Source organism: Rattus rattus, chromosome 2 (assembly GCF_011064425.1).
Source record: "Rattus rattus isolate New Zealand chromosome 2, Rrattus_CSIRO_v1, whole genome shotgun sequence".
In the NCBI taxonomy this organism is placed as follows: domain Eukaryota; kingdom Metazoa; phylum Chordata; class Mammalia; order Rodentia; family Muridae; genus Rattus; species Rattus rattus.
In genome coordinates, this window is record NC_046155.1 from 82643415 (window position 1) to 82671400 (window position 27986).

The 27986-nt window shown below is 50.6% G+C and overlaps 2 protein-coding genes across 4 annotated transcripts in view; one reads left to right on the plus strand and one right to left on the minus strand.

The window, feature by feature from the left end:
• The first annotated feature begins 3242 nt into the window (after positions 1-3242).
• Positions 3243-27285, plus strand: Gprc5b (G protein-coupled receptor class C group 5 member B). Of its 2 annotated transcripts, none has more exons than XM_032892796.1 (4): positions 3243-3380; positions 14275-15305; positions 22693-22850; positions 26084-27285. In XM_032892796.1, the coding sequence occupies exons 2-4, from the start codon at positions 14300-14302 to the stop codon at positions 26129-26131; spliced, it is 1212 nt and encodes a 403-aa protein (XP_032748687.1). In that variant the 5' UTR covers positions 3243-3380; positions 14275-14299; the 3' UTR covers positions 26132-27285. The 2 variants fall into 2 exon arrangements, with proteins under 2 accessions (XP_032748687.1, XP_032748688.1); XM_032892797.1 differs by having other exon boundaries at positions 24112-27280.
• Iqck (IQ motif containing K) overlaps positions 27207-27986 on the minus strand; it is a 117854-nt gene continuing 117074 nt past the window's right edge. For both annotated transcript variants that reach the window (XM_032892799.1, XM_032892798.1), the window contains exon 9: positions 27207-27882. In XM_032892799.1, the coding sequence (XP_032748690.1) occupies positions 27824-27882 (59 nt within the window). In that variant the 3' untranslated portion in view covers positions 27207-27823. The remainder of the gene's footprint in view (positions 27883-27986) is intronic.

Genomic DNA, 27986 nt, shown 5'->3' on the forward strand with positions numbered 1-27986 from the left:
CTTGTGGACATCTCTGGGGACATCCAACTGGAGTAACTAAGTCTCATGTATAATGGATAACAAAAGTCATAGACCAAAAGGCAAAATAATCCATGAAAAAGTACATCGATTGGTCATGTCTGCCATGAGCACAAAACAGAGGAACAGTAGCATCAATGTATCTCAAGTTTGGTTGTCAGAGTTCCTGGCTGCTCACTCCAAAACTTAATCTGGGGGTTTTCCTAAGAGGAGAGTCCAGAATCAAGTGTTGGAGTCTCTGGGGAGCCTGAGCTTCTTTTAACCCAGTCAGGGTTCCCTGCAAGCCTGCAGTAGAAATAAGTCCACCTCTTTCAGAGATGTTGTAACCCTAGAGCAAGATTCCATGCCCAGCCAAAAGCCTCCAGCAGTGGCTGGCACAGGCTCTGATACTTAGCAGATTCTGAAGTCCTGTGTCTAGAACACTTAGAGGGACACTGAATTGGTCCCTTTTCTGTTGCTTTGATAAAATACCATGACCTAGAAACGTAAAGAAAAGGAGTTTGGCTAATTGTTCCAGAGGACTAGGTGGTGGGAAAGGCATAGTCACAGGAGCAGGAAGCGGAGAGGTCACATCTCAGCTGTAAACAGGAAGCAGATGGAACAAACTGGAAAGCAGGGTGGTTATAAACTTCCAGATCTGCCCCCTAGTGATGTAATCCTCTATCAGGGATGCATCAGACACCATAACCTCCTCCAACAAGCACCACCAGCAAGGGAACATGTACAGGACCCTACTGAGGGTTTTGTCTTCTCATTGGAACACAAAAGGCACTGAAAATGCCTCTCAGGCAGCTGACCCCATCCCCACCTTCAAGATGTGTGTTTCCAGACATATCACCTACAAGGGAGTGAGATATAGCCAACCGGATTTGAGTCCTGCCTCTGTCCCAATCACCCCCTTAGACTTCTAGACTTCTTAACACCCCCCCCCTTCCAAGCCTTTGCTTGTCACACCCGGGATACAGACAATTCCAGAAATCCCACAAATAAAGCCAAAATGTCCACAGGGATAGGTAGCCATGGGCAACACATTAATCTGGGAGATGATCTACTAGCTTGCAGAGTAAAGAGCATCCTTAAAGGCCTGGTACAGGACAGCCACGCCTTATATGGGAAGGCAAAGCTGGAATTTAATTATTCTTTTGCCCAACAAATACTTAGTGAGACATACCCCTCCTCGTGGGCAGAAGATGGAGAACATGGGACAAGGACAAGCATGTCACATGGATCCCCTGCACCCCACACCCCAGACAAGTCTAACTGGGCCTCTATTAACTGAGGATGACTTTCAATTTCAGACCCTTCTGCCTCCGTCAGCTGGGAGCCGAGATTAGAGCTGTACACCTCCACACATGGTTGATGAAGAGTCAGGGATCAAACCCATGGCTTCCTGCATGCTATGACAGGACTCCGCCATCAAGATTCAGCTCCCAACCCCCAAAGCACTAAGTTTTTAGCATCAGAGGCACTGTGCACTTATAGCCGCAAGAAACAACACTCAACTGCACAATGGTGGCAGTCCCCGGGAAAGCGCTCAAGGGCTGGATAGAGCAGATTGGATGGTACTGAGTTCCAGTGTGGCAGGAGACACCAACAGACAAAGTCTCACAGAGTGAGCATCACTGGGAGGCTCCCAGCCCTTATCATTTTTGAGGTGACAAGTTGAACCAGGGAAACTACTTGGTTTGCAATTTCTTATTTCTTTGGTCAGCCAGAAGTAGGCTGAGTATGTGAGCACATAAGTTAGTCACTCACTAGATAGATGTCACCCTTGGGAGATCCTGGTGCCCCCAGAGCTGTTCTCTCCAAGCCTGCAGACCCAGCAGTCTAAGGACTTGAAACTCCTCTGGGATGCTGTCTGACCCTGGAAATGACAGTAGTTGAACCACTGGGACATGGAGCCAGATGTTTCTCACCCAACACTGAATGGGACTTTTCACGGCCAGATGCCTGTGCGGAGAACTTTACAATGTGTTCCAGGTGTACCCCAGTGGTCACATATTAAAATCGTCTGGGTTATACAGTTGAGGCCTGGAAGACTTAGGAAGGCAAAAGTTTAGAAGCTGTCGGCGTCAGTTCCTCAAAGCACCACCAGGGGACAGTGCCCATCCACGTTCCAGGTCCAGAGTCTGACCAGTACCGGCTTGGGAAGACCTTGTCCTGCAAAACATTTAATGAATGCCTACTGTGTACCAATCCCTGTTTCTGGTACCGAGACACCTCAGCAAGCATGGGTTAAGGGCTGTGTCCTAGGAGCACGTCCCTTATATGTGTCCTTAAAAAGAAAAAAATATTCAGAGACGCATGACCAAGCTGTATGTAGCCTGACCCGGAGAAAACCGACTTGAAGAGAGAGATAAAAGGACTTTCAGAGACTAAGAAAAGGCGAAGAACAATCTGAGACTACCAGCTTGCTGCAGGGGATGCCGAAGCGCAGTCTCCCTAACCTAACCTAGATAGTGCTGACCTCAGACATGAGGTGATGGATGTCCTAGACCCCCCCTCCTGCATATATGTCCGATGCCTGCTCTGTGGTCACTGGAGGTATCTGTGCCCTGAGCGTAAGTGCAGCGCACAGCCAGAATCTGGTCTCTCTGGGTATCTGTGCCTAAGAGAGTGGCAGATGTGTGCCTATGTGAGTGACGTGTGAGAGATGGTGGCGATCGTGCACACGGACCAATATGAGGAGGTCACCGTGGTGACGTTCACATTTGGGATGGCCAAGGATACCGGTGCTGGGTTCAGTGTGCTTAAAAGGGGCGGGCTGGAGCGGGTTGGAAGAGGATAGAGAATGTGCTCCGCGGGGACCTGCCTAAGGGCATCACAGCGAGGCTTTGGTGACTTTAGAACGCATGCAGTGAGACCTTGTCTGAGTCCAGGACCTACTGTTTGAGGAGTGCCACTCTAGGACCCCCACGGGAATATTGCGTCGTATGTGGCTGAGGATGTTTCTACAAACAGATCAATCTGAGCAACTGTGCGTCTGGACCCTTAACAGGGAGATTTCCTCGAATTTGGGACACCGGAGGTTTGGATGAGAAAGGCGTCTTAGTGCTCTGAACAAGCCAGGCGCCTGGGGTTGCGGGCTAGCTGCGACTCCGGTTCTAGGTTGAGCAGAGCTGCAGACCGGCCTGGGCGGGGCTTGATGGGGCGGAGCCTTATCGGAGGGGCGGGGCCGCGGCTGCTGCAGCGCGGGCCGGGCCAGGGGGCGCCTCGCGCGGCCGCAGCTCGGAAGGGCGATGCAGTGAGGCGGGCTCGGCTGGCGGGCGTGCGCGCAGAGCGGGGGCCGCGGGCGCGTTGCAGAGATGTGACTTGGGCCCAGGGCCAGCAGAAGCGTCGGCGCTGCGGGGACGCGAGGGTCGGTGAGTACCAGCTAGCGCGGGCAAGGGGAGGGCGCCGCAGGGACCCCAGAAACTTTTCCCGCCGTGGATTTGAGAAGCTCCGGAGAGGATCCCGGCTCTTGCTTTTTCTGTTCTCCCTCCTCGGGGTACATCAGCAGGAGAAGCTATGGGGTTCAAGTGAGGGTTGACACAGTGCGGCGGGAAAAGAGCCGCAGAGGACCGACAGAGGGCAGGGGTTTGGGAACCTTTATCTGGTAGGGGATCCACGGTAGAAGCCAAGGCTCTGGGCATGGTCCCGGGTGACGACAGGCTACAGGCAGCAGGGAATAAAGGGGAATCCGGTCCTGTGCTAGTGACCCCTGTGAGGGGCATCGCAGGCAGGTTCCAGGGGCCTGGCGGTTAGTTGGGTGCTAGGGCAGCCAGGATGCTGGTCCTGAACTACGCAGACATGGCCTTTGGAGACGTGAAACCTCACCTGCCGCAGGGTCTGGGGGACCCAGCTTGCAGCCCGCAGTGGCTCCGCACTCTTGGAAAAAGGCGCCAGAGGGCAGGCACCACGGGGAGGAAATCTGAAGCTGGGGGACAAATAGTGGGCTGGAAATGCAGGGACGGCTGATTACCGTGAAGCGGAAGAATTTCTATTCCAGGCGAGGGCATTTGAGCCTCTGAGGAAAGCAGCCAGGCTAGGGGTAAGGACTACTCAGAGAATCGCCCCCTCCCCCCTTTCTAGCGGACTGAGGCTTGAAGCCCATAGGACCCCACACATTTCATGGGCCCAGAGGGAGAGATGAGCCCAGACAAGGATCCCGCACCCCTCCTTGGCTGGAGGTAGCTGTTTAAACAGCTTTGGATCGGCCCACCGACCTTGCCCCAGAGGACGCCCCCAGAACAGAGGGCTCATCCCCCTGTTCTTGCTCAGTCAGACCCACGCCTAGCCAGTTCTCCCCTTCTTCTGTTCGCCAAAGGGGCGGCTCTTTGGAAGAGGGACAAAGGCCCGGGGAGTGTGGCGGGCACCATCGTCCCCGCCTGGGGCCCCAGCACACGCGCCGCATCGGCCGCCCGACTGCGCCGGGGTGGGGGCACCTGAACAGCGTCCAGAAAGCTCCGGGGGTCCCCACAAAACAAGAGAATGCAGGAGAGGCCAAGCACACCCTCCACACACAGCACTTCAGAACGTTATTTCCTAAGTTTCTTCGGTGGGCACTCAGAGCTTTGGGAATAACCGCACTTGGAGTTAAACTGCATGCAAATGACATGTAAATATAATGCAAATTTGCATCTGTTGGTTGGAAACCCTCCTCCAGGCTGGTTTTCTATCTGGGCTGTGAACATTGTTTCCCTGATCCCTTCGCGTCTAAGTCTAAAAAGGGTAGGAAGAGGAGAAGAGGGGATGGGAAGGAGTTAAAAGTTTGGGGCCCAGGCAGCCAAGAAGAGGACTTTCTTTATAAAGATAGACTCTAATCTTTATTGGTTTGTTTGTTTGTTTGTTTGTTTGTTTTCAACACATGTGGTGTATACATAACCGACTGCTAAGGAAATATCTTGTATAAAATGAGTAGATCTAGATGGGGGCAGGGAAGTGCGCAGAGAAGTAGATGAAGAAACTCTAATGGAGGAAATAAATACCACCTCATACTACACCTGCTGGGACAGGGCAGCCTGGAAAATAAAGTGACCAGAACTTATGAGTGGCGTTTTTTTAGTGGACCCAGCAAGAAGGGGGCCTCCACTGAAAGGGGCGATTTGAGACAGAGGAGGGCATCCAGGCCGGAGAAGGTTGGAGATGATAATAACTTGGAGGAACAGACACAAAGGTCATTGTAGCCGAGTGCATAGGTGGCTTTAGGGGTAAGAGAGAGGGGATGGAAGGCACTGACAGATCCTGGTCTTTGGAGCCATGGGAAGATATTTAGAATTTATTCTGTTAGGAGCCACTGAACCCTTGGAGGGTTCTCTAGTCCACCAGGGTGCGATTGTAAAAGCTTCATTGACCTCCACAAGGAGACAGATAGACGGCACCTCCCTTCTCTCTGCTTGCAGGGATGCTGTGTGGTTCAGGGAGTCTGGGCTGTGGATCCAGCCTGGAGCACTGCTTTAAGCCCCAGAGAGCCATGTGAGCTAATTGAAGGGGTGGCTTGGGTTTCTTAATATCCACCTCCTGCTTCTAGACAGTTCTGATCTACCCTAGGGAGCCCCCCACCTGGGGTCCAAGACCTCTGTTTCAGCATTGAGCTTGCTGGGGATTCCCAGTTAGTCACACTTTTGCCTCAGAGCTGCACCAAGGATCCTAGACTGAGGTTCAGGCGGCCTAGGCTGCAATTTGCATTTAAATGGTTGCTTTTATTTACAGGCCCCAAGGCTGCTTTGCATATTCATGGCTTGAACAGCTGATGTTCCTGCTGCCCTAAGTTACTAAACTAAAAGGGTCTGTAGAATTGAGAGCCCCAAAGAGGCCCGAGTCTAGTCAGCACAAGGCAGTGAAGATGATGACACTTTGTAACTTGGAAAAGATATCAGAGGCAGACAGAGACAGTTTGAGTCTGGGAAAGAATTTAATGTCAGGAAACCTTGTAACGGTTTAAACTAGCCGAGCAGGAAACACACCCGGGTTCCAGGGGAGTAAGACTGGACAGAGTGTACTGCTGGGGTTCAAGAGAGACTGCCTTCCAGCCCCAACTTGGACTTCTGCCAGACATGGGGCCAGGACTGGGATGCAGTGGAAAGGCCCTGAGGTCGGAAGCTGGGAAAAGTGTGTCCTAACCTGGTCATTAGATTCTGTGAGGCCTCTGGCCAGGTGGCTTGTCCTCGTTGCCTTCATGGTCCCAACAGGGCAATGGGACTCTTGAGTGCCTTCTTAGCCAGCCAGCACCCCTACTTCCTCTGTGCAGAGGACTTTCCACACGGACCTCATGCTATTAGCACAGCCATCTCCACCTTACAGAGGAAGGGCCGAGGTTCAGAGAACTTAAGTAACACTAACGCCACACAGTTCTATTGGCCTGCCATTCCGTTGAGATCTTGGAGTCTAAGGAGAGTAAACTGTGGCAGGTATTCAGACGGGACCTGAACCATGAAGTAAACTGGGGCTGGGAAAACTCTCTGTACCTCCCCCACCCCCACCCCAACCCCTGTCCCCAACCCCTATCTGCTCGTTTGTCGTTTTTCCCCCACCACCTATACACTGGTTCAGATTCTGCCTGCCTGGCATAGCAGGAAGAATGGTCTCTTTGGAACCCTGCTGGTAGCCAAGGGTTGATCCTGGTCAGAAGGGTTTCAGGGCAATTTGGGACATTTTGTTTTTCCATCCCTATGGTAGAACCAGAGGGAGGGGATCCTACCTCCCAGGAGAAGGCCTGGTGTGTGGTCTCCAGCAGCTTTGGCTCTGAATACCTACTAGCCCTGGCTGGTTTCAGGGTCACTGGCCTGGGTTCAACCTTGACAGTGAGTCTCACACTGAGGACTCCTGTTCCCATCAGAAGGCTCGACGCCTCAAGGACCTGTTGGCTGTAGCATATGATGGGAGAAGCTGGAGCCCAGTGATAGATAAACAGACGGGAGAGCCCCTCAGGATTCCATCTCCATGGCAACAGCCCCTCCTAGGAAATCCATAGCAGGAGAACTTAACCCTGCAGGCAGTAGAATATTTACCAATCTTTTACATTTCTTTACATTAACTAGTGTCCTACACCCTATAGTTAACGTCAAATGCACACACACGCACACCACAACAGAAACTGTGGGTTATCAAAAGATCGATACCTGGAATGGCACTATAGAAAACTAAGACAAGAATGAATACCTTGCTGGGGTCCATGGGTCCACGTGTGTGTGTGTGTGTGTGTGTGTGTGTGTGTGTGTGTGTGTGTGTGTGTGTGTGTGTGTGTGTACATGACTGTGCACTCATGTTTGCTTATGCCTGTGTGTGCATATCAGATGTATGTACATATAGAGGGCCAGAAGTTGACAAGTTGACAGAAGTTGTAGGTTTTTTTGTCACTATTTATTGAAGCAGGGTCACTTACTAAATCCTGAACTTGCCAATTCAGCTAGTCTAGCTAGGCAGCTTGCCCTGAGTAATCCATCTCCACCTCCACCCCCTGCCACAGGCTGGCCAATACCAAAGCCCAACTTTTAAATGAGTGCTGGGGATCTGAACTCTGCTCTTCACTCTTGCTCGACAAACACTTTAGCCACTTGTCCACGCTACAGTCCCCACCTCCTGTTTGAACCTGGGCTCAAACTTGAGATCCTCCTGCCTTAGCTTCTCCAACACTAGGATTACAGGTGAATGCCCCCATCTCACTCCTGATAGTTACCTCCGTCCTCACCACAATCCTGTGGGTGCTGTTCTTACCCTCACTTTGACGAGGAAGAAGCTGAAGCTAGGTTAGGTGAGCAGCTCAGTGTTGGAGTGGGCTAGCAATGCTCTGGGCAGGGATTAGGACCCAGCACCTGCTGGACAGTGTGCACACTGAACCACTCCCCAGCCCCAGGATAGGATCTGAAATGGGAGTGGGGATCTGACTCTGAAGTGCTTGGGTAGGGAGACTCAGGCTAAAAGAAGCAGTGCTTGTCCTGCTCACACAAATAAGGTCCTATAGTGCCCTCCATGGTCTCTTTGGAGCCAGCACTCAGGACGGTGGGGGAAACTGTTTCTCCACCTGCTGGGGGCTTCTGGCTCCTCTGTAGACAGTGCGTTGTGGGGGGGGGAGATGGGGGATGAGTACATGAGAGAGAGAAGAGTTTGGTGTATGTGGTATGAGGGGTGTGTGTGTGTGTGTGTGTGTGTGTGTGTGTGTGTTGTGTATGTGGTGTGTGGAGGGTGGGTGTATGTGTTTCGCAGTATATTTAAGAGCATCCGAGTGAGTCACAGGTTTCTGAGCGCCTGGCTGGCAGTGGAGGTAATTAGTATGTGAGCCTTTGCTTGTGTATCCATTCCCATTTCTTCTTTACTCTGTTTGAGGAGCCGCTACCCTCACCCCCATGGTTTGCTGCCATGCATTCATCAGTCCCAGGCAGCCTTGCCTTGAGGCAGCCTTGGAACCTCTACTCTGGTATTGTTCCACATCGTGCTCTTGGAGGTGGGAGGCAGCAGGCGGCTGATTGAAAGTAGGGGGTTACCTGACGAGGGGCATTTCAGGTAGAAGGGGTAGGGCCTGCTTGGGGCTCTGCTCTTCATGGCCTCATTCAGACAGACAGAAGGACAGATGAACAGAAGTCTGCGCCTGAGTGTGGCCTGCAGGCCTAAGGCAGTCTAAGAGTCCCTGAGTTGAGCCCCCCGGAGCCTCCTTCCCTCCTGTACATAAGGAAATGATGGCACCCGGTACGCACCCTTAGAAGCCCTGCGAGAGTTAGAGCCTGTAAGGTAAGGCCATTCTTTCAGCAGCTGAAGGCCAGAGCAAACGGATGAGGGCCCGAGCTGCTGGTGGGTGGAGAGGAACACGCCAAAAGGTGAATAAGGGGAAACTGAGCTGGAGGTAAAACTGCAAGCATCCCTGTGGCCATCCACATCTCTAACTCCAGTGCTGGGTGTTGGAGACACACAGAGGCTTACTGGGCAGAATGGACTCTCAAATCCAGGATCGGCGAGAGGCCCCGTGTCTCAAAAAATGTGGCCCATCATAAAGGAAAACATCCAAAGTCAACCTCTATCTGAGGTGTCTGCTTGGATGAGGTCAGTAGTGCGCGCGCGCACATACACACACACACACACACACACACACACACACATTGTGAGCCATACAACAAAGTCAGGGATCAAACGCCCTGGCATAATATGAAGTGGGGGCAGGGAGGACTCTTGCAGATCAGTTGCCAAGCAAAAGTCACCAGTGACTCTCCTACAAGTTCTGGTCTAGAGAAAGCCCAGCAACAATAAGACACTTGTTTGCCTCGGGCTCCGCTCTTCTGTCAGCATGTGACCTTGGTCAAGCAGCTCCTCTCCCCATTCCGCACAGCATTATCTCGATGAAATGAGACAGCCTTAGCCCTTGCCTCTAGGATTGTTCTGTAGATTCTGTCTGCTTGTTTGATTTTTGAGCTAAAGTTTCTCAATGCTAGTAGCTCAGGCTGGACTAGAAGTTACCATGTAGCCCAAGCTGGCTATGATCCTCTCTCTCCAACCTCCCAAATACCAGGATTACAGGCCTGTACCACCATATCTATTCCCTTAGGCAGATCCTTAGATGTTAATTACATGTGTCCGGAAGCCCGGGAAGCAGTTACTGTAGTTATCAATGTGACAGAAATATATGACCCCCTAGAAACCCTATGTGAGCAAGTGGCTTTGGATTCAGTGTAACCCTCCCCATTCCATACATAGTTCTGTGGAATTGGGTGGTCACACCCTACAATCATCCTCAGAGACAAATAGTGACTACCTTTCGACAACTGAGCTCTCTCCTGTGGTGTCTGGCATGCCTGGTTTCATCTATATGCCTAGATATGGGGCAAAAAGAGGCCATTACTCTGGGTTTTTGAGAACTTGTTGACAAGTGGCAGAAACCCAGATCAAATTGGTTTCATTCAAATGATGTAGTTCATTGGATGCTGGTAATTCCAGCTGCCTTTCAATGGGATAGAACTCAGATCAACCCCCTAGCCGTTGCCTCCCAGTCAACCTCACTCTCAAACAGGTCAAATCCTCCTGCTCATTCACTGGTCTATTTCAGACCATGTACCTATTTGTGAACCAATCACTTCAGCCAGAGTAGGACAATGTCCAGATTGTCCAAGCCTACCTGGATGCTGCATTAGCTACAATTCTACTTCTCTCGTTGCTATAAGAATAGACTCTGACATCAGAACTTAAGAGGAGAAAGGGTTTATCTCGGGTCAAAGTTGGAGGGTATAATTGATCAGGACAGAGAAGTCAAAGCTGTAGGATCTTGAGGCAGCTGGTCACACTGAATACACAATCAGGAGGTAGGGAGGGATGAACGTTAGTGCTCAGCTCATGGTCTTATGCAGTCTAGGACCTCAGCCCAGTGTATGGTGTGACCTACTTTTAGTGTGGGTATACCCAGCTCGGTTAGCCTAATCCAGATAATCAACTCCTCATGGTCATGTCCAAGCACTTGTCTCCTAGGTGAGTCCAGAGCCTATCAGGTTGATATAATCCATCACAGCTACATTTCTTGACACACAAAATAACTGATCAAAACAAAATGAAAGGGACATTTTGGTTCACGGTTATTTGAGATTTCATCCTGGCAGGATGGCATGGCGGTGGCAGTGTATAGCATTGGACGTTCACATAGCCATAGGCCAGGACTCTGCTGCTGGATCTAAAAAGCCAGGCCATTAGCTATCAAAGGTGACCCATCAAGCCCCACCTGCTAAAGGCCCCTTGGTCTCTACACTAGCTCTACTTCTAAGGACTTCTGCCACTTAACTCAGACCAGACGCCCAGCTCCAGAGGGAAGTTGGGCGCTAGTTCCAGAAATCAGAGAACCAGATGCTGCTGCAAAACCCATATCCGCCCTGGAAGGAGAAAAGGGCTTTACCTGTGGCCATGAAAACAGAGAGCACGAGAGGGTCCATTTCCTGTGTCAGAAAGGAAACGAAGACTCTGTGTGCGAGGACACTGCGCGGGTTCAGAGGTGTGGGTGCCGACTTGGCACTGCTCATTTAAGGTTGGGGTGCCCAGGTGAAGCAGGAAGCCAGTGAGAGGAGCTGAGGAAACTGAGTTGCAGTTTACAGCCAAGACCTTGGAGGAGGAGCTTCACCCGAAATTCTGGGTGGAGCTAAAAGAAAGCCAAGTTCTTGCAAAGAAAGGTGGCAAATTCCGGGCCTGACCAAGACCTGGTGGGCTTCCCGGCGTCTCTCACCAGTTTTGACTTTGATGGGTAAAACCAGCCTTCCTCAACCTCGGTCTCGTCATTGGTATTGGGCTGTGTCACTCTGTTGGGTGATGACTGCTATTCTCATTGTAGACCTAGTCTATTCAACAGATGCCCATTGTCCCTCTCCAGTTGTGACATCCAAAATTGCCTCTGGTTGAGATCCACTGGTCAAAGGGTGCACAGATGAGAGATCCAGATTCTGGAAGCCTCTTCCCAAACATCATTTCTTCATCCCCAAGGGAAGATGGAATTGGGTATAAAACTAGAGAGATTGCTTAGGGTGTGTGGCTGAGAACTCTCTTAATGGAGTTTACCGCAGATGACTCTTAAAAGGGAGACTCGCCATCACCAGGAGCCCCTCCACCTTGCTGTGGACCCTGTGGCAGCTTGTTCTGTTCCATCTAGTTTCTAAATTTTGCTTCCCAGTATCCCAACCCTGACAAGTGACTGTTCAGAATGATGTCTCACCAAAGGACACTATGTAGCCATGTCCCTTGTGTGTGTGCATGTGCAACATATACACAGAACTTACAGGTATTGGTTCTTTTCTTTCTACTGTGAGTCCCAGGGATCTAACTTAGGTCGTCAGGCTTGGCAGCCAGTGCCTTTTCCCAGTAGCCAGCCTCTAGTACAAGTTTAGAAACATCAGGAGAAGTTTTTTACTGTGATGGGGTTTAAGGGATCAGTGCACAGGACACAGTTGAATAAATGACAAGGTGTCCCTGATGGAGACTCCACGACACTATCATGACTACACTACGAGCCAACGGTCAATATCCAGGGTGCATCCCCACCCCTATATTTGCCTGAGTGGGGTTCTTGTTTAAGGAGCTCCTCTTCCCAAGTACCTTCTGGTTGTAGCATGTTTTTTCTCTGTGAGCATAGCAGACCACCCCACACCACCAGCCATCTTCTACACATCAATAATGTATGCGGTCGATGGCCTGGAGGTTGAGGCAGGATCCAGATGCACAAGGGAATCTCTGTAAAGGAGAGGAGAGACGGTCGATACTGCATTTACTTAACAAAAGCCCCAGGGATGCCTAGTGCTGTGCTGTGGGGAGGGCGGCTGGTTCCTGACCTGCACATCGGTGGAGTCAAGACCTCCAAACTAGTTTAATATGACGATAATGAGCATGGGGCACAGCTGTGCAGGCTGTGGCTTCTTGAAGGTCTGAGCCCTTTCAGAAGCAAAGAACTGGTGTTGGTGGTGTCTGGATGCAAGTCTCTTGTCCGGTGGGGATTTCCTAAGTGCCTGCCTTGGGCCAGGTGCTGTGTACTAATACGGGTCTTTACCAGTAATCCTTTGTGGGGGGATTTTGTGCCCTTCACCCAGGGAATATTTGGCAGGGTACAGAAGTAGGGTTGTGGAAATGCATCCCACTATGCATAGGACACCCCAACCCCTCAAAAAAAAAAAAAAAAGGGACAGTTTCAGCTGACAGATGTGACAAGATTGGGAAAGCTGGGTGGGTTAAAGATACTGTTTCTCCCTGGGGCAGCAGACAAAGACAAGAAGGGAGGAGAGGAGAAAGGGAAGGAGAAAAGAAACAAAGTAAGCAAAAAACGGCCAGACTTGATTAGAGCTCAGCTCACAAGACCCTGCCCACTGGCTAATGGGAGCTGCGGTGACCTTGGCACGAGTCTGAGCTAATGGTTCTGGTGTGGGGCTGAGGGGTGGGCAAATTTGCAGGGCCAGCTAGGCCTGGTGACACTAGCATCCGAGGCTGAAGCAGGAAGGTCACCAGTGTAAGACCTGCCTGAGCTAAGGAGAGTTCAAAGCCAGCTGGAGTAAAGTAGTATAACTCTATCTCAAAATTAAAATTAAAATTAAAATAATAATTTAAAGGGGTCGGGGATATAGCATGCATGAAGTCCTAGGTTCAACTATAAATGTAGAAAAAATGGTAAGAATAGGGGTGTGTTTAGCAGGGGAGGAGGAGACTGGGTCAGGGCTGTCACTAAGCCTCTAGAGCACATGAGAATATATGGCAACTTAAACTCCCAGGCTTCCCAAGGAAAGGACAACAGGTTAATTGGAGAGAATGGAGCCTCCAGGGATGTTTGGAAGAGGAAGAGGGGCTGTCTGTGGGAGACAGAGATGGAAAAGCTCCTTCTGGATGTACAGGTAGACACACAGGAAATGCTCCAGGATTCCCTTGGATACCAACAGCCTTGATGCCAGATCCAGCTGAAGTTCCAGGCTCTTCTTGGAAAGGCAGGCAGTGTATTCACACACAGCCCATGCCAGCGCCCCATGGGCTTCAGATCACTTACCGTACCCAATACGATGTCCATCCTCATTGTGCACTGTCTAGGTATCAGCCACAAAAATGCTGCACACGGTCAGAACAGACAGAATCTTTTCCTCCAATGTTCCTCATGCAAGCTTGGTTGAATCCATGGGTGCCACAGACGTAGGACTCAGCAGACTCAGGACCACTGAGTGCACCATGTGTTAGTGCTGGGAGGTTTCTCCCTCTGCTGAGAGGGGTGACTCTTGAGTGTGGTTGTGTGACCTGGGGCCAGCGTCCCACCCTGAAGACCCTGTTTTGTCACCTGAAAAATGAAGGTCACAATAGGACCTGCTGCCTCACAGGGCATTATGAGGACTGCTGAGCCCAGTTTTTTGGCCTAGAGAGAGTGGTCAGTAAATACTTCCCAATTAGCTTTTGATGATTAAAGGAGGAGAGAAAGGTGGGGAACTGCCCCAGCTGAGTACCTGTCTGGTGGCTGTCTCTTTAAAATTTCCTTCCTTCATTCCCTTACTTTGGAAGATGCCAGATGTACAGACTACAAAGCGGTAGAGAGAGAAGAAGGTGAGTCTCCCTCCCATAGGTCCTCCAGCCACTGCTGATGGTGGGCGGTTCACGGTTCCTAATCTGAGCTAGGGTTCAAGTGGGTGGTAGGATGTCTGGGCAAGGGTCCACAGTGCCTGGAGAAAGTTGATATAGTTATCTCAAGTGCCTGAGTAGCCATGAGGGCTGGAAGGTTTGAAAAGAGGCAAGTCCTCAGGAAAGTGGGGCCTTCTAATGGATTGAGCTTTCTCCCTGATTGCCCCCATTTTCTAGAGTGTTCCTGGTGTCAGAGAGAAAGATGAGAACCCATCAAGTGCTTCCCTTGCCCCTGCTCCTGGTGATTGCCTCTGTGGCTTCGGAGAACGCCAGCACGTCCCGGGGCTGTGGGCTGGACCTTCTTCCTCAGTACGTGTCCCTGTGCGACCTGGACGCCATTTGGGGCATCGTGGTGGAGGCAGTGGCCGGGGCAGGGGCCCTGATCACACTGCTTCTGATGCTCATTCTCCTGGTGAGACTGCCCTTCATCAAGGACAAGGAAAGGAGGCGGCCTGTGTGCCTCCACTTCCTCTTCCTGCTGGGGACCCTGGGCCTCTTTGGCCTGACGTTTGCTTTCATCATCCGGATGGACGAGACAATCTGCTCCATCCGACGCTTCCTCTGGGGCGTCCTCTTCGCACTCTGCTTTTCCTGCCTGCTGAGCCAGGCGTGGCGGGTACGGAGGCTGGTGCGCCAGGGCACGAGCCCGGCCAGCTGGCAGCTGGTGAGCCTGGCACTGTGCCTGATGCTGGTGCAGGTCATCATCGCCACTGAGTGGCTGGTGCTGACTGTGCTACGTGACACGAAGCCGGCCTGCGCCTACGAGCCCATGGATTTTGTGATGGCGCTCATCTACGACATGGTGCTGCTGGCTATCACCCTAGCGCAGTCCCTCTTCACACTGTGTGGCAAGTTCAAGCGGTGGAAGGTGAACGGGGCCTTCATCCTCGTCACTACCTTCCTCTCTGTGCTCATCTGGGTGATCTGGATGACCATGTACCTCTTCGGCAACTCGTTAATTGAGCGGGCAGATGCCTGGAGCGACCCTACCTTGGCCATCACACTGGTAGCCAGCGGATGGGTCTTCGTCATCTTCCACGCCATTCCAGAGATCCACTACACCCTTCTCCCACCCCTGCAGGAGAACCCACCCAACTACTTCGATACTTCACAGCCCCGGATGCGGGAGACGGCCTTTGAGGAGGAAATGCACCTGCCTCGGGCCTACATGGAAAACAAGGCCTTCTCCATGGATGAACATAACGCAGGTAAAGCAGCCATGGTCTGGTCTTGGGCAATCCCTGAAAAGCAGGGGCAGAGGCTCCCAGGCCCAGCCAGCATCATGAATGGCCCCCAGGCTAACACTGGCTCCAAGACATTCTTTATTTTTTTTTTTTTTTTTTTCTATTTTTCGGAGCTGGGAGACATTCTTATGTATTTTTTTCCTCATGCTAATTGCCAACTGATTTGTTATAAAAATCCAAAAGGTGGGGATGGGAAGAAGGCTGAGTTGGTAAAATGCTGTCAGTGTCAAAGTACAAGCAAGAAGATTGAGTTCACTCTCTAGGACCCAGAGAAAAGTCAGGTGTGGTGGCCCACGCTTATCCCAGGATCGAGGAAGGAGAGGCAAACACAAGGGCTTGCTGGCCACCCAGTCCAGCCTAATCTGTGAGCCCCAGACCCACAGATCTCAAAAAATGAGGGATGGTTTCTAAGAAACAATACCTGAAGTAGACCTCTTGCCTGTATACACACACACACACACACACACACACACACACACACACACACAATTTACCACAGCAACAATCATCCAGGTTGGTGGACTTTTAAAAGTTGTGGGAAGCTGTGTGGTAAGAGTATTTACCCAGCATGCACAAGGCCCTAGCAATACACCCACACCGTACCCAGTGGGTCTAATGATGCTGAGTCAGCCTGCCTGTGTGGCTGCAGTTTTCTGGATCTCACTTGAAGGCCAGGCCTCTTGCCTCCCTCATGCTGTGGCTGGGAACACACTTTCTGCTTGCCACACTCTACCTGTCCCTGCTGATCCTCCAACATTAGGTCCTTAGCTCCCTGCAGGTATTTGAGTTTGCAGCCTACCTTGTGTGTAGATGTTTGCAGGCCACCATGCAAACAATGTTCCTGCCCTCCACCACCTCAGTCTTCAGCATGGTTCAGGTTGGGTCCCTGTATCCAGGTTTGAACCCTGCCTCTCCCACCTCATGCTGAGTGACTTTGGAGGAGATTGCATCATCTCTCAAGCCTCATTTTTTTCTCTCATTTGTAAACTAAAAATAATGAGAGTGCATGCTATGTAAAGATGTGTTAGAGGAAGCAACGCAACAGGAACCTGGTGGCACTGAGCATGGAGCTTGTGGGTCTTGGCTGGGGTCTCTTAAAAGTGGGATGTGAGACACTCAGGGCTAGGGTTTACTTGAGTCGTGGTCCCTGCAAGGAGAGCGCAGAGGTAAGTTGTCAAAAACAGTTCAATTTATAAGCTGGTCTCTGCTACAGCCAGCCCCAGTCCTGCGGAGACCCTCTGTGGACGTATATAGAATAGAACCCCAAATTGGCTCACCGTGACAGGAAGCTTTGAGTCTGTCCACTCTTACCCTCCCTCTTCCATCACCAACTTCTAACTTGGTTCGATGTTCACAAATTCTTCTGGGATCAGAGGAAGAAAGCCAATTTGGCAGCAGTTGGGGTGACACCTGGGTGGCCAAGACTACCTGTTTCTGCTCAGGGGTGAGGTCACAGTAGGATGGAGGGGGTGGTCACCAGCACCTCTAAGGCCCTACTGTTGATGCTGGACAGGTGCCTCTTAGGACATTGTTTAAAGGAAGCTGCCTGGGTCCCACGCCCGAGCTTAAACAAATGACCTTTCTCAATTTCCCAAAGATGCCTCAGGGGCCCGACAGGAATACTGAACCCCAGTTGTGGATGACCACTGACCACCTGGCATAGTCGCATGTTGAGCACTAACTGTGCCAACGCCATTCTGCCTTCAGCCTGCACTAGTTTATCAGTCCCAACGTTACTCTGTGAAGTTAGCCCCTCATACTCCCTTCTTCAAGAAGGTATAAGCTAAGGCTCACAAGAGTGGCTTTCCCTGAGGACATACAGCTGGAACAGAGCCCGTGATCGACAGAAAGTTATCGGCATTTCTCTTTAGCAACATCCATCCATCCAGCTGCCAGGCGTAAGTGTGAGCTGTGTCCAGGAGCTAGTCCCTTTATACGGTTTTGCAGGGTTGAATGTGGAAGCCCAGGGCACAGCCTGCTCCTCCCCTGTAGGCAGGGAAATGTGTTGAGCCCTCACTTTCTGTAGAGCCACCCATATCCCTGTCATACCTAGATGTACTCAGCTTCCTCAGCACCCTGACCCCTAGCCAGGAGGGATGCCAGAAGCCCGCCTCTGGACAGAAGGGAAAGTCCCAGCGTGGCTACAATCCAAGTTGCTCTCTTCTTACATAAAGTTCCAGGCCAGATGCCTGTGTCTGTGGAGATGTTGGTAAGGACTCAATGCCAGCCCTGCTGGGGACAGGAGAAGGCACAGTCAAGTTAGAGGTCACCATTGGGAGCCTAACGGCCTCCTCAGGAGCTGTGGTAACAGACTAGGGGCCTGGCTGGTCTTGGGGTCCTGATAGAGCCACGTCTCCTTGCCAGCTCCGCCTGGAGGGGCCTGTCTGAGGCCCTGGACTCCCCATGAACTTTGGAAGTGGAGGAAACAAAAGTGTACTGGTGTACATGTGTGTCTCCTGGGGAATTGGTCCATCACACCATCTGATTCTAACAGTGCCTGTCACACACACACACACACACGAAGAGGTTTAAGAACCAGTGGTTGAATGGAATGATTTGATGTCCTTGCAGTAGAACTGGAAGGTCAGAAACACCTGTGCAGTCGTGTTTTAAAAGTAATGATAGTGGTTTGTGAGAGCACGTGCCTGTAGTCACAGAGAAGAGGCAGAGGAGTGTGGGTTCAAAGCTAGTCTGGGACACACAGCAAGACACACAACCCCCAACAGCGGCTACAAATAACAACAGCAAGGAAGTAGGCCAAGTGGCATTCGGAGCACTCATTGGCTACTCTCTCCTAAGTCCTACAATAGCTCTTGAGATCTGTTTAGAAACAGATGTGAAGAGGCCAAGTGCTACCCTGTCTCCAAAACAAAAATGAAACAGAGCTAAGGCAGAATGGTCCTTCTTCCCTTAGAGTCACCTGGGCAATCACTTAAGAAAAACACCAGTATCTTCCCTGCCCCACTGAGGACCCTGATTAAGTCTGAGTCTGAGATCTGTATAATTTATAAGCTCTCCAAGGTGTCTCTGGGTGGAAACTTTGGGTCCAGGCGCTGGCCCGCCCTGTGCTTAAATCAGCAATGGAGGCCTCTCCTGGGTCAGGGCATGAAGAGCTGTGCAACCGTGGATGCTGAGGAATTTTCCATCAGGCACCAGCATTTATTTTTTCTGGTCCTCCTCTGCCTGCTTAGCTTGCCTCAGGCTTCCCGTGATAAACTGTGCCGCAGTGAGCGCTCTTATCCATTCATCTTTCTGCTTTGTGGTCCGCTAGCTCCTTGCAAAAGATGTCCTAGATATGAGTTAAGTAATCTGCATTTTAAATCTTGATGTGCCAGGCTAGGTAGCACCCCAGAAAGGTAGGCTGAGTGCCCACTGTGTGGTTGCACTGCAAGTCCCTACCTAAATCTTCAGCAACCTTGGGTATGGTCAGACTTTTTTTTTTAAGACAAGATGTTCTTGTTTGCTTGCTTGTAGTGCTGAGGATGGAACCTGGGGCCTAGTGCATGCTGGGTCACTGAGCTCCATCCCTTGCAACCCTTACCATCAGCACTTTTCTTTGCCCCTCTCTCTCTCTCTCTCTCTCTCCTCTCTCTCTCTCTCTCTCTGGAATCTTTTAGTCTATCAAAAATATATATCCACCCAAATCACTTGAGACCAGGCAGGGCAGCCTCCAGACAAAGCTAACACAGAGAACATTCTGACTGGGCTGGCCTTTCTTCTAGAAACCCTTGCTTCACCAGCCAAAGGCCATCTGGGCACGCTCCTTTGCCACAGTAGGACCAGCTGTTAGCACCTTTCACGCTCCCTCAGCCGGTTTGTATTTTAGGAAACCAGCCCCATGAGGAACCTTATCCTTAGAGTGACTAGTGCCCACGAGCCACCGTGATCATGTCCTTCCTGCACAGGGAACTTCCGGCCAGCTTCTGGAGCTCTCTTCCCTTGCCAGAGGTCCCCTAGGGTGTCATGAGATGGAGGGCGTGTTCTCCAGACTGTACTGTGGCTCTATGAAGCTGCAATGGCCTCACCCCTACTATTTCTTGCAGTCATTGAGACCCCCAGGTATATACACTTAGGCATACTGTGTTCCCTAGTATCAAAAGGGCATGAGATAAGTGCTAAGAGATTCAAATGCACCCAGAGATGTCACACCTCAGATCACAGCTTACTGTGCTAAGAAGGCATAGGAAGCATGCGCCTTTGGAAGGAACACGTGTTCCCTCTTTTGTTATGGATTCTGGGCTCTAAGATCTCACTAGGGCCAAAGGCTACTTAGCCATTTTTTGTTTACCGCTGAAGACCCTGAGTGAAGCCTTGGGGAAGCCTGGCTAACCTGGCCTCACTTGCAGGACCTACCCCAGAGAAAGTTGGCATTTGACCAAGGAGTGTATGCCTCCAGTACTCACTTAGGAATAACACGTCCTCCTTTCACCTCTGCTGGGGTTTGGGTAGAGTCAGTTCTGTTATTAGGCAAAGGCCTCTGAAATTGGTTACTAGCAATTTAAAAAAAAAAAAAAAGAACTTGAATGCTAAATCATTCCAACAGATAAATGAAAATTCCAAACGCCCTAGGTATCAGGCTTCAGGAAGGGCTAGATTCAAGAGACTCAAGGGATGAGCAGACTTGATTCTCCTCATCTCTTGGTGGAGGCGTTATGGACCCCACCTGCACAGAATCACAGTGGGGAAAAATTCTTTCCAGAAGGCTTGAGAAAAATCTCACTCTGATTGGCTCTGAATGTCATCCCTGAACTAGTGTGTTCTCAAAGATGGAAAGCTCTAATTGGCCAGCCTGTCACAAGCTGGACCCTAGGCCTATGAGGAGCCTAAAGTGCCAAAGCTATGCTCAGAGAACCACAGATAACCTGCAACAGAGGGACCCTAGGACTGTGGGTAGCAAGAGAGCTTCGGTTTCTGGGAAGAGGGTGTGTTTGGAAGCAGAGTCCCAGACCTGGGCTGAGCTCTCCATTGCAAGAGAAGCTGATGACCCTAGGGAAAGTCCGAGTTTACCTGTCCTTGCTTCCTGTGCTGCTTCCCAGGCAGGGGCATGCCCTCACTTAGCATAAGCAACTGCTCAGGCCTTGGAGATAACCAAAGCAAGAAGGGTTTCCTGAATCTGACCTGCAGTTTCTTTGGTCCAGTCTATGATGAGTCCTGAAGTCATTTAACACAACTTGCTTGACGAGCCCAACTCTAATAGTTAACAGCAGAGCGTCTGGAACTGGTGTGGTGGTTAGGAGCAGCCCGTCTCTGCCAGGCTTCCAGTGTGGACTCTGTTAGTTGTGTGACCTTGGCCATAGTACTTAACCTTTATCTCTCATTAAAAAAGGGGGGGGAGCATCTGTTATGCTGGGAAAACTAACCCTCTCTAGGTCAATTCACTCAGAACCTAGCTCTCAGGTCATTCTGATTCTTCCTCCTAGTAGGCTGCACAGCTCCCAAGCTGTCTCCCTGTATTCCCTCAGGGATGACTTTATAAGTAAAGCCTTTCTTTAGCCAAGCAACATTAGTATTTCCTCCAGTGAAACTGCAGATGTCTTCTTACAGTTAAGATCTCCATTTGCTTCGTGAGATGCTGAGGGTGGAGCCTAAGGCCTCAGGGATGAAGGGAAGTACTCTGCCACAAAGCCAGAGACCACATTTTAATTTGAATGCATCATTTGGTGGGTTTTGACAAGAGCAGTGTGGCCTGTATCCACCTTGAAGTAAAATCACACGGAACGGTTTCATCATCCTGAAATGCTCCCCCTGCCCATGCAGCACCGGACCACCACTAGCAGCCTTCGCTTTCCAGATTCTAGCTTGGTATGATGTGAGAAGCCCCCACAGGCTGGCTCCTGTCACTGAGAAGCACGTACTTGAATTTTCTGTGTCTTTTCAAGTTGGTTTTTCTTTATGGAAAAAGAAACTTAGTTTCTTGAAAGTACAGAAACCGAGGGCTGGGGAGATGGGTCAGTGGGTAAAGTGCTTGCTACACAAGCATGAGGATTTGAGTTTTATCCCAGAACCAGTGTGTGATGCTCACTTGTAATTCTGGGGCTGGGGAGGTGGAGACTGGTGTGTCCAGCCAGCCTAGGCAGTTAAGACACTGTCTAAAACCAAGGCAGGGGCTGGAGAGGTGTTAAGAGAGTTGATGTTGTTCTGAGGATCTGAGTTCAGTTCCCTGTATCTACATGGGGTAGCTCAGCAGCTCCAACACACTCTTTGGCTTCTGCATCTGTACACACACACACACACACACACACACACACACACACACACACACACACACACAAAACCACGACACAGACAGACAGACACATATACACAGAGAGACAGACATACAGACACATACACACACAGATATACATGCAAGCACACACACACAGAGACAGACATATACACACAGATATGCAAGCACACACACACACAGAGACAGACACATATACACACACAGATATACATGCAAACACACACAGAGACATACAGACACATACACACACAGATATACAACCAAACACACCACAGACAGACACATACACACACAGATATACATGCAACACACACACAGAGACAGTCACACATACACACACACACACACACACAAGAGACAGCACACACAGATACACACACACACACACACACACACACACACACACACACACACGAAGTATAAATAGCTTTTGTGGACTCCAACATTTGGCAGGTGGCAACAGGAGGACCAGGAGTCCAAGGCCAGTCTGGGCTACTGAGATGCTGTCTTTAAAATGGAAAGTAAGTCAGGAGCATCTGTGCCTACCTGCAGAGGCAGAGTTCACCCACCTTGCCATCATCGCTTTGGATCTTTTGTTACTATTTGGGAATAACCCAAACGAGAGTGAGTTTCCAATGCTGACAGTCACTGTCCTGTGCATGTATTCAGCAGTCCCCAGCTCTGCAGCACCCAGAAGTAGGGATGGCCTTTGACTGATACAGTGAACACATGTGCTGTACGCATGAGCTGTTCTACCGTGAGGTAAAGGACTCATCACGAGACCTGACTGTCACCCAGCCTGGCTGTAGTTGTTTGGGGAGAGCAGGACTTCAGAAAGTTCCCAACCCTTCTGAAGCTGGATCAGTCTCCTGGAGAGCTGAGAACAAAGCCCCTTTGTGACTTTTGTTTTGAATCAGGCTTGTGACAAAGGGGAGGAGCCACTGTGGTGGGTGGATAGAGGTACCCAGAGGGGAGGAGCTGGTTACTTTGGAAAACAAAATTCTCTCCCTCCCTGCTTTTCTCCCTCTCTTCCTCCCTCCCTCCCCCTTATTCCTCTGTCCGCCCCCCCCCTTCTCTCTCCCACACTCTCTGGTGGTGTCACCCTGGGAACTCCTTCCTCAGCTCTTCGATCAGCAGTAGGCTTTTTCCAATGGAAGCTTGAGCAAAGATCCAGCAGCCTGGGGAAGAAGCCCAGCAGCTTGGGAAACCGGCCCAGTGCGCCCTTCAGAAGCAATGTGTACCAGCCGACAGAGATGGCCGTTGTGCTCAATGGTGGGACTGTAAGTATCAAAATCTGATGTCTGGGCAGGAGGCCTGAGAGCGTCCAAAGTGGGGCAGCTTCAGCTGGGGACACCTGGAGGCTGCTTCTCTGGGCTGCTCTCTGCAGCTCTATGCATGCACGCCTTCCATTTTTGTCTGTCCCCCCTCTTCACATAAGGAAAACCCACCCATACCCAGAAAGCCATCTATAGATGCCTACCTACTACTTGGGGCTCTTCACCTGATGAGTTTTCTTCCTTGAGCACAGCGCCCCAACCCTCTCTCCCAGGGAGGTGACTCTAAGGAAAAGCTTTCTGTAAGGATGTTCTCAGCCTTGCTGACATCCACCCTAGCTCACGCCCCCTGGTCCCTACTCCATCCAGTAACACACACCCCCAGCTGGGTACCAATCCCCTAAGAGACATCCTAAGAAACCGAAGTTGAGTCCCTCAAACACCAAAGCAGCTGTACTTATCTGTCGCCAAACAGGCCTGCAGCAGCAAGTGTTACCCTTTTGCTTTTTGCCTCTGTTGGAATGACTTTGTTTCATTCTGACAAAATCCAAAGAGGCTCTCACCTACATCTTCCTCCCAGACATAGCTCTGTGCTTCTCAGAAACAATGCATGAGCCAGTTCACATGTGCACATTTGATTTCCATTCTTTATTTTCTGTCAATTCCATAACTCAACCTGAGCTTTTTTCCCTCTTGTTTTCTTTTTTAATAGACCATTAGGGACAGTCTTTGATCCCCGGAGGGAAGGAAGGGGAATTTGGTTTTTCTGCCCTGAGAAGGCTCTCCTAGGCTCTGATTCACTTTGCTTTGAACAAGCTATAAGACAAAAAGAAACACAGATTTGTGCTCTCAAATCTTCCTACCACCTCCTGGGCTGTTTCTTTGTCCTGGGGCCAAAAAAAGCTTGACTTTACTTGTGACCACTGGTTCCCAGAGGGGCCAGCACATGTGCCGTAATAAACACAGCCTGTCCATCATTCCTAAGTCCTCCTGGTTCCTTCAAGGCCAGCGCAGGGAATCGGATGCTCTCGGGACTCAGGGTGAAGCTCAGTGTTAGGACAGAGTGCCTAGCTTGCCCAAGGAGTCTTCATCGCTTCAAAGGGCTGAGTTTCTGAGTGAGGTGGATGTCCCTTCAGGTGGGTCACGTGAACCTCCAGCACATCTCTGGGAGGACACAGCCCCCACAGGCAGAGGTAGGGAAGATTGATGCATCAGTTCCTAACACTGACTTTGCAGAGCTCTCAGGCCTGTCCTTATGTTATTCCAGATCCCAACTGCACCGCCATCTCACACGGGAAGACACCACTGGTGAAAGGCCTTAAGTTCCAGAGAATAAGAATCTCTCTTACCGATTTTATTCCCTGGCTGTGTCTTTCTTGAGGGCGAAATCAATAACCATGGCAGAGACAGGCCACCTGGAAGCCAGGAAATCTGAGAATTCCCACCAAGGGGATTTCGTGTAAATGTGACATATGGATGAACTGGAAAGCTAACAGTGACCGCCCTCCCCTCCCCTGCCACACACGCAAACACGGAATCATCCTGCAAACTAAATCAGAGCTAACTGCCAATAGTCTTAGACTCACTCAGAAGCGTGGCTGGGAAACTGAGTCATCCAGCAGGGGCAGGACAGAAAAGAAGTCATAGCTGGTGTGCCAGACTGTGTTGGCTTATTACACGAGGGGTTGGAGCCGGCCTGCCACCCCTACCCTCCTCACCAAATGCTGGTCCCCAGGGAGATCTTTTGGAGATAACTGTGACCTTGAGGTTAACTCATGGATCAGTCTCCCTGGCTTTTGCTTGCCTGGTGGGTGGCCCACGCAGTTCAGGAGACTTTAAGAGGTTGTGGCTATGATTCTAAAGGCCCAACAGGGAGCTGTGTAGCTAATAGGAGTGAAAGAACCATAGAACGTGCCAAAGAGGAGAAGGTACTCGGACCTTGAAGTGACCATCACATGTAGACAGAGGTGACCAACCGTTGTTCCTTCTGTGGGCCTCTTGCTCTACCAAGCACCCCACCCACCCCAACCTCCCCTACAGAGTGACAGAAGTATCCTCCTCCTCCTTCCCCTTTCCCTTTCCCTCCTCTTGCAGGTGCTCCTCCATGCCTCCCCCACTCCCACCCCCATCCCGAGTTCATTCCCATGCTCATTTCAGAAGCTCAAACAGGGCCACCAGCTTGAAGCTTCAGGGGAGGCAGGCTGAAAGGCAGGCACCAGAGCAACCTTTCGTAATGATGTCCTATGGCTGGGCTCCCCAGGGGTGACCTCTAGGATGGAGAGAGGACATACGGTTGCCTAGCTGCTGGTGACTTCTGGGGTATTTTCCCTTCGCATGGGTAGAAGTCCAGGATATAATGAGCTCCGTGGAGGTTTCCTTCTGCTTTTGGAGGGTATGGAGAATGTTTTATTTTTGGTTTCCGATGGTTCTATGGAAGTGGCCCCCTTCCCAGTTGTCATTTGTCATGGCTTCCATCTGTCCTGAGCAAGTCATTCCTTTGTCGCTAGGCATCTCCAGCATCCCTGCCATTAAAGCCCTGTGTTCTCTGCACTGTTTGGCCAGCATAGTCTCTAGCAACCTTTCCATGCTAAGGGTTTGAACCTGACCATATGGACTGTGTAAACAAGGGTTGCAGCCTCTGCACACACTCTAATCGCTATGTTGCTTTCTCTATAAAAAACTACCCATAAGCCTTTAACCTTTAATGAAAGCAAATTTTTAAAAGGTTAGTGTTTGGGGGTGGGGGTGGGGACTGACCTCCTTTTAAGCCAGTACATCTGAGCTAAGTGTTTTAATAAATCTGATTTTTCTCAAGGCCCCAGTCTCTGCTGTGTCCCCTCCCTGCCCTAGCCTATCCTTGCAGATCCTTAGGGAGGTGAGGCAAATCTGGCCAGCGCTTGGCTCCCCTGCAAGTTTTCCTTACAGCTAGTGCATCACCGTGCATGGGAACCAGAAAGCATGGCACCCAAAGGCCACCCCTTCCCAACCTCCTGAGTTGCCTCACCCCCATCCAGAGCATGTGCTTGCTTCCAGAGAATTTGAATCAGTCCTTTGTCCTTAAGGACCATCAAGTGGTGGGCTAAGAACTTAAAGGCCTGAGGAGGTGTGGGAAGGAAAGAAAGCTAGAGCTGCGTGGGGCTGGGGCTGTTGCATGCACTACCCAGCCTTCTGCAAAGAAATCTCCAAGCACCTCGGGCCAGTCCGGTGACAAACGTCAGCGCTCCGCGTTCTTGTGCCAGGAAGTGGCTGTCCACCCCCGCTCTCTGGAGTCCTTTGGAGCTTTCTGATGTCACCAGTAACTCGGTCTGCAAAATCCCCCCTTGCAGAAGGGAGAAGCTGACATGATTGATGGTTTTCTCTCTAAGCTCTTTGTTGTCCACGTATGAGGTGAGCACCGCACCGTACAAATGGCTGTGCAGAGAGCAGCATCTCTGCACTGTAAAACAGAACCACGTTGAGCCACAAGAAACCTCCTCGCTTAGTGAGGCATTTCAGTTTTGCTTTTTGTTCTTTCCGATCCTGATAGGTTATTGCGCTTCTGGGCTTTGTTTTATCTCGGCTTTAAGATTCGGGGTGGGCTGAATGTTTTTACATGGAGGGCGGAAGTGGGAGCAAAGGAATTAGGTCAACGTCTACTATTATTTTGAGTTCGAATTCACCTGAAGAGGACCACGAGGCAACTCTCCACCCAGAGACTGTGGCAGCCAGCTTCTGACAGAGCAAGGCTGAAATGCAGAATCCCATGGCACCTGTTTAAGTGTTGATAGACCCAAGACTTGGTTGGGGAAAATGATCTAGAAAGTCATCTGTGAATAACCCCAAACTGCAAGCACAACTTGGCATGCCCGGGTACTAATACCATATTGGGACTATAACCACCGCTCTGTCCCCTCCTGAGTGAAGACTCCACAGAGGTCTGGAGTCAGTTGCCAAGGTAGCAGGACAATGGCAGAGGGGAGGGGCTCCAATGTGTCAGCTGTTTCTAAAGTTAAGATCTGGTTGTTGTCTGCCCCACCCCCACACAGAGGAGGTCAAGGCCAGGGAACAAGTGCAGGGTGGGGGAGGAGTTGTCTTTTGAATTTGCCAAATGGCAAAGTAGAAGGGGGCACTGGCATTTACACATCCAAGGATGTAGCGATGTGAGCTGATGAGAGCCCTTGGCAGGTGCTTTATTAAGAGCTATGGCTCGTTTTTGATAGATAATATATATTTATTAAATGTATTAATGTGTATTTTATAATGTACCCTCACTCTTCCCCTCATCCTGGCTGACTTGCATACTTATAAACAAAAACTGTTTAAGAAATTTCCAGACAATCAGTATGTACAGGGCTGTATATAAAATATCACAGACTTTAAAGGTTGTTAAGCATGGGCAGATAGGTTTTATTTTCAAAATGCTGTTCTTAACAAGAAAATAAAGGCTTTACTATTTACCTAAGACGCGTGGTAGCTTGTCAGTCAGACCTACGGAGGAGGCTGTCAGCCATGTCTGGGCCTTTTGAATGGGAGAATCCTGGTGAGCCGCAGCCACAGAACCAATGTGGACCATTAAGCTAACAGGGCGCTGCTGTTATACTCTGGGGCTGTAACACTGGGAATCCTTCCTGACAACGGCCTCTGGAAACAGCTCAGTAGGGCTACAGCCTTGCCCCATCTGTTATCCCAACACCCCCAAACCAAGACAAAACTAAGAGGGCTCTGAGGTAAGTTAAAATACAGATCCTGGCAAAAGTGGGGAAACGGGTGTCAGAGGTCACGGTCACTAGGCATGTCAACAACTTCGGGGAAGATGGTCACGTGAAAGCGTAGCATTCCGGGCAAGGCAGGAAACTAAACTTCTTCAGCTTGTCTGCAACAAATCCTACCTCGTGTGCAAAGGGTTGTGTATCCACCACACTACGGCTTGCTAAAGACGCCGTCACAGGGAAAGTGCAGTTTGGATGCACCATCCTTCCACACGGAGTGGCTGACACCGGCTAAGGATTTGGTACTGAGGCAGCAGGCTCTTCTTCCTCGTCCTCCATTTTACATTTCACTGCAGAGAGAAGAGAGGAGGGTCACTTCACACACAGAGACAGAGACGTGCCAGTTGGGAACTGGTGTCTGGACAGTCATTTACGAGAAATCCTGCGGAGCCCC

Coding starts and splice junctions, on each gene's coding strand:
- Gprc5b (XM_032892796.1), top strand. CDS start 14,300: ATGAGAACCCATCAAGTGCTTCCCTTGCCCCTGCTCCTGGTGATTGCC. Junction 15,306..22,692: donor CATGGATGAACATAACGCAG/GTAAAGCAGCCA, acceptor CTCCTTCCTCAG/CTCTTCGATCAGCAGTAGGC. Junction 22,851..26,083: donor TTGTGCTCAATGGTGGGACT/GTAAGTATCAAA, acceptor TTCTTGTGCCAG/GAAGTGGCTGTCCACCCCCG.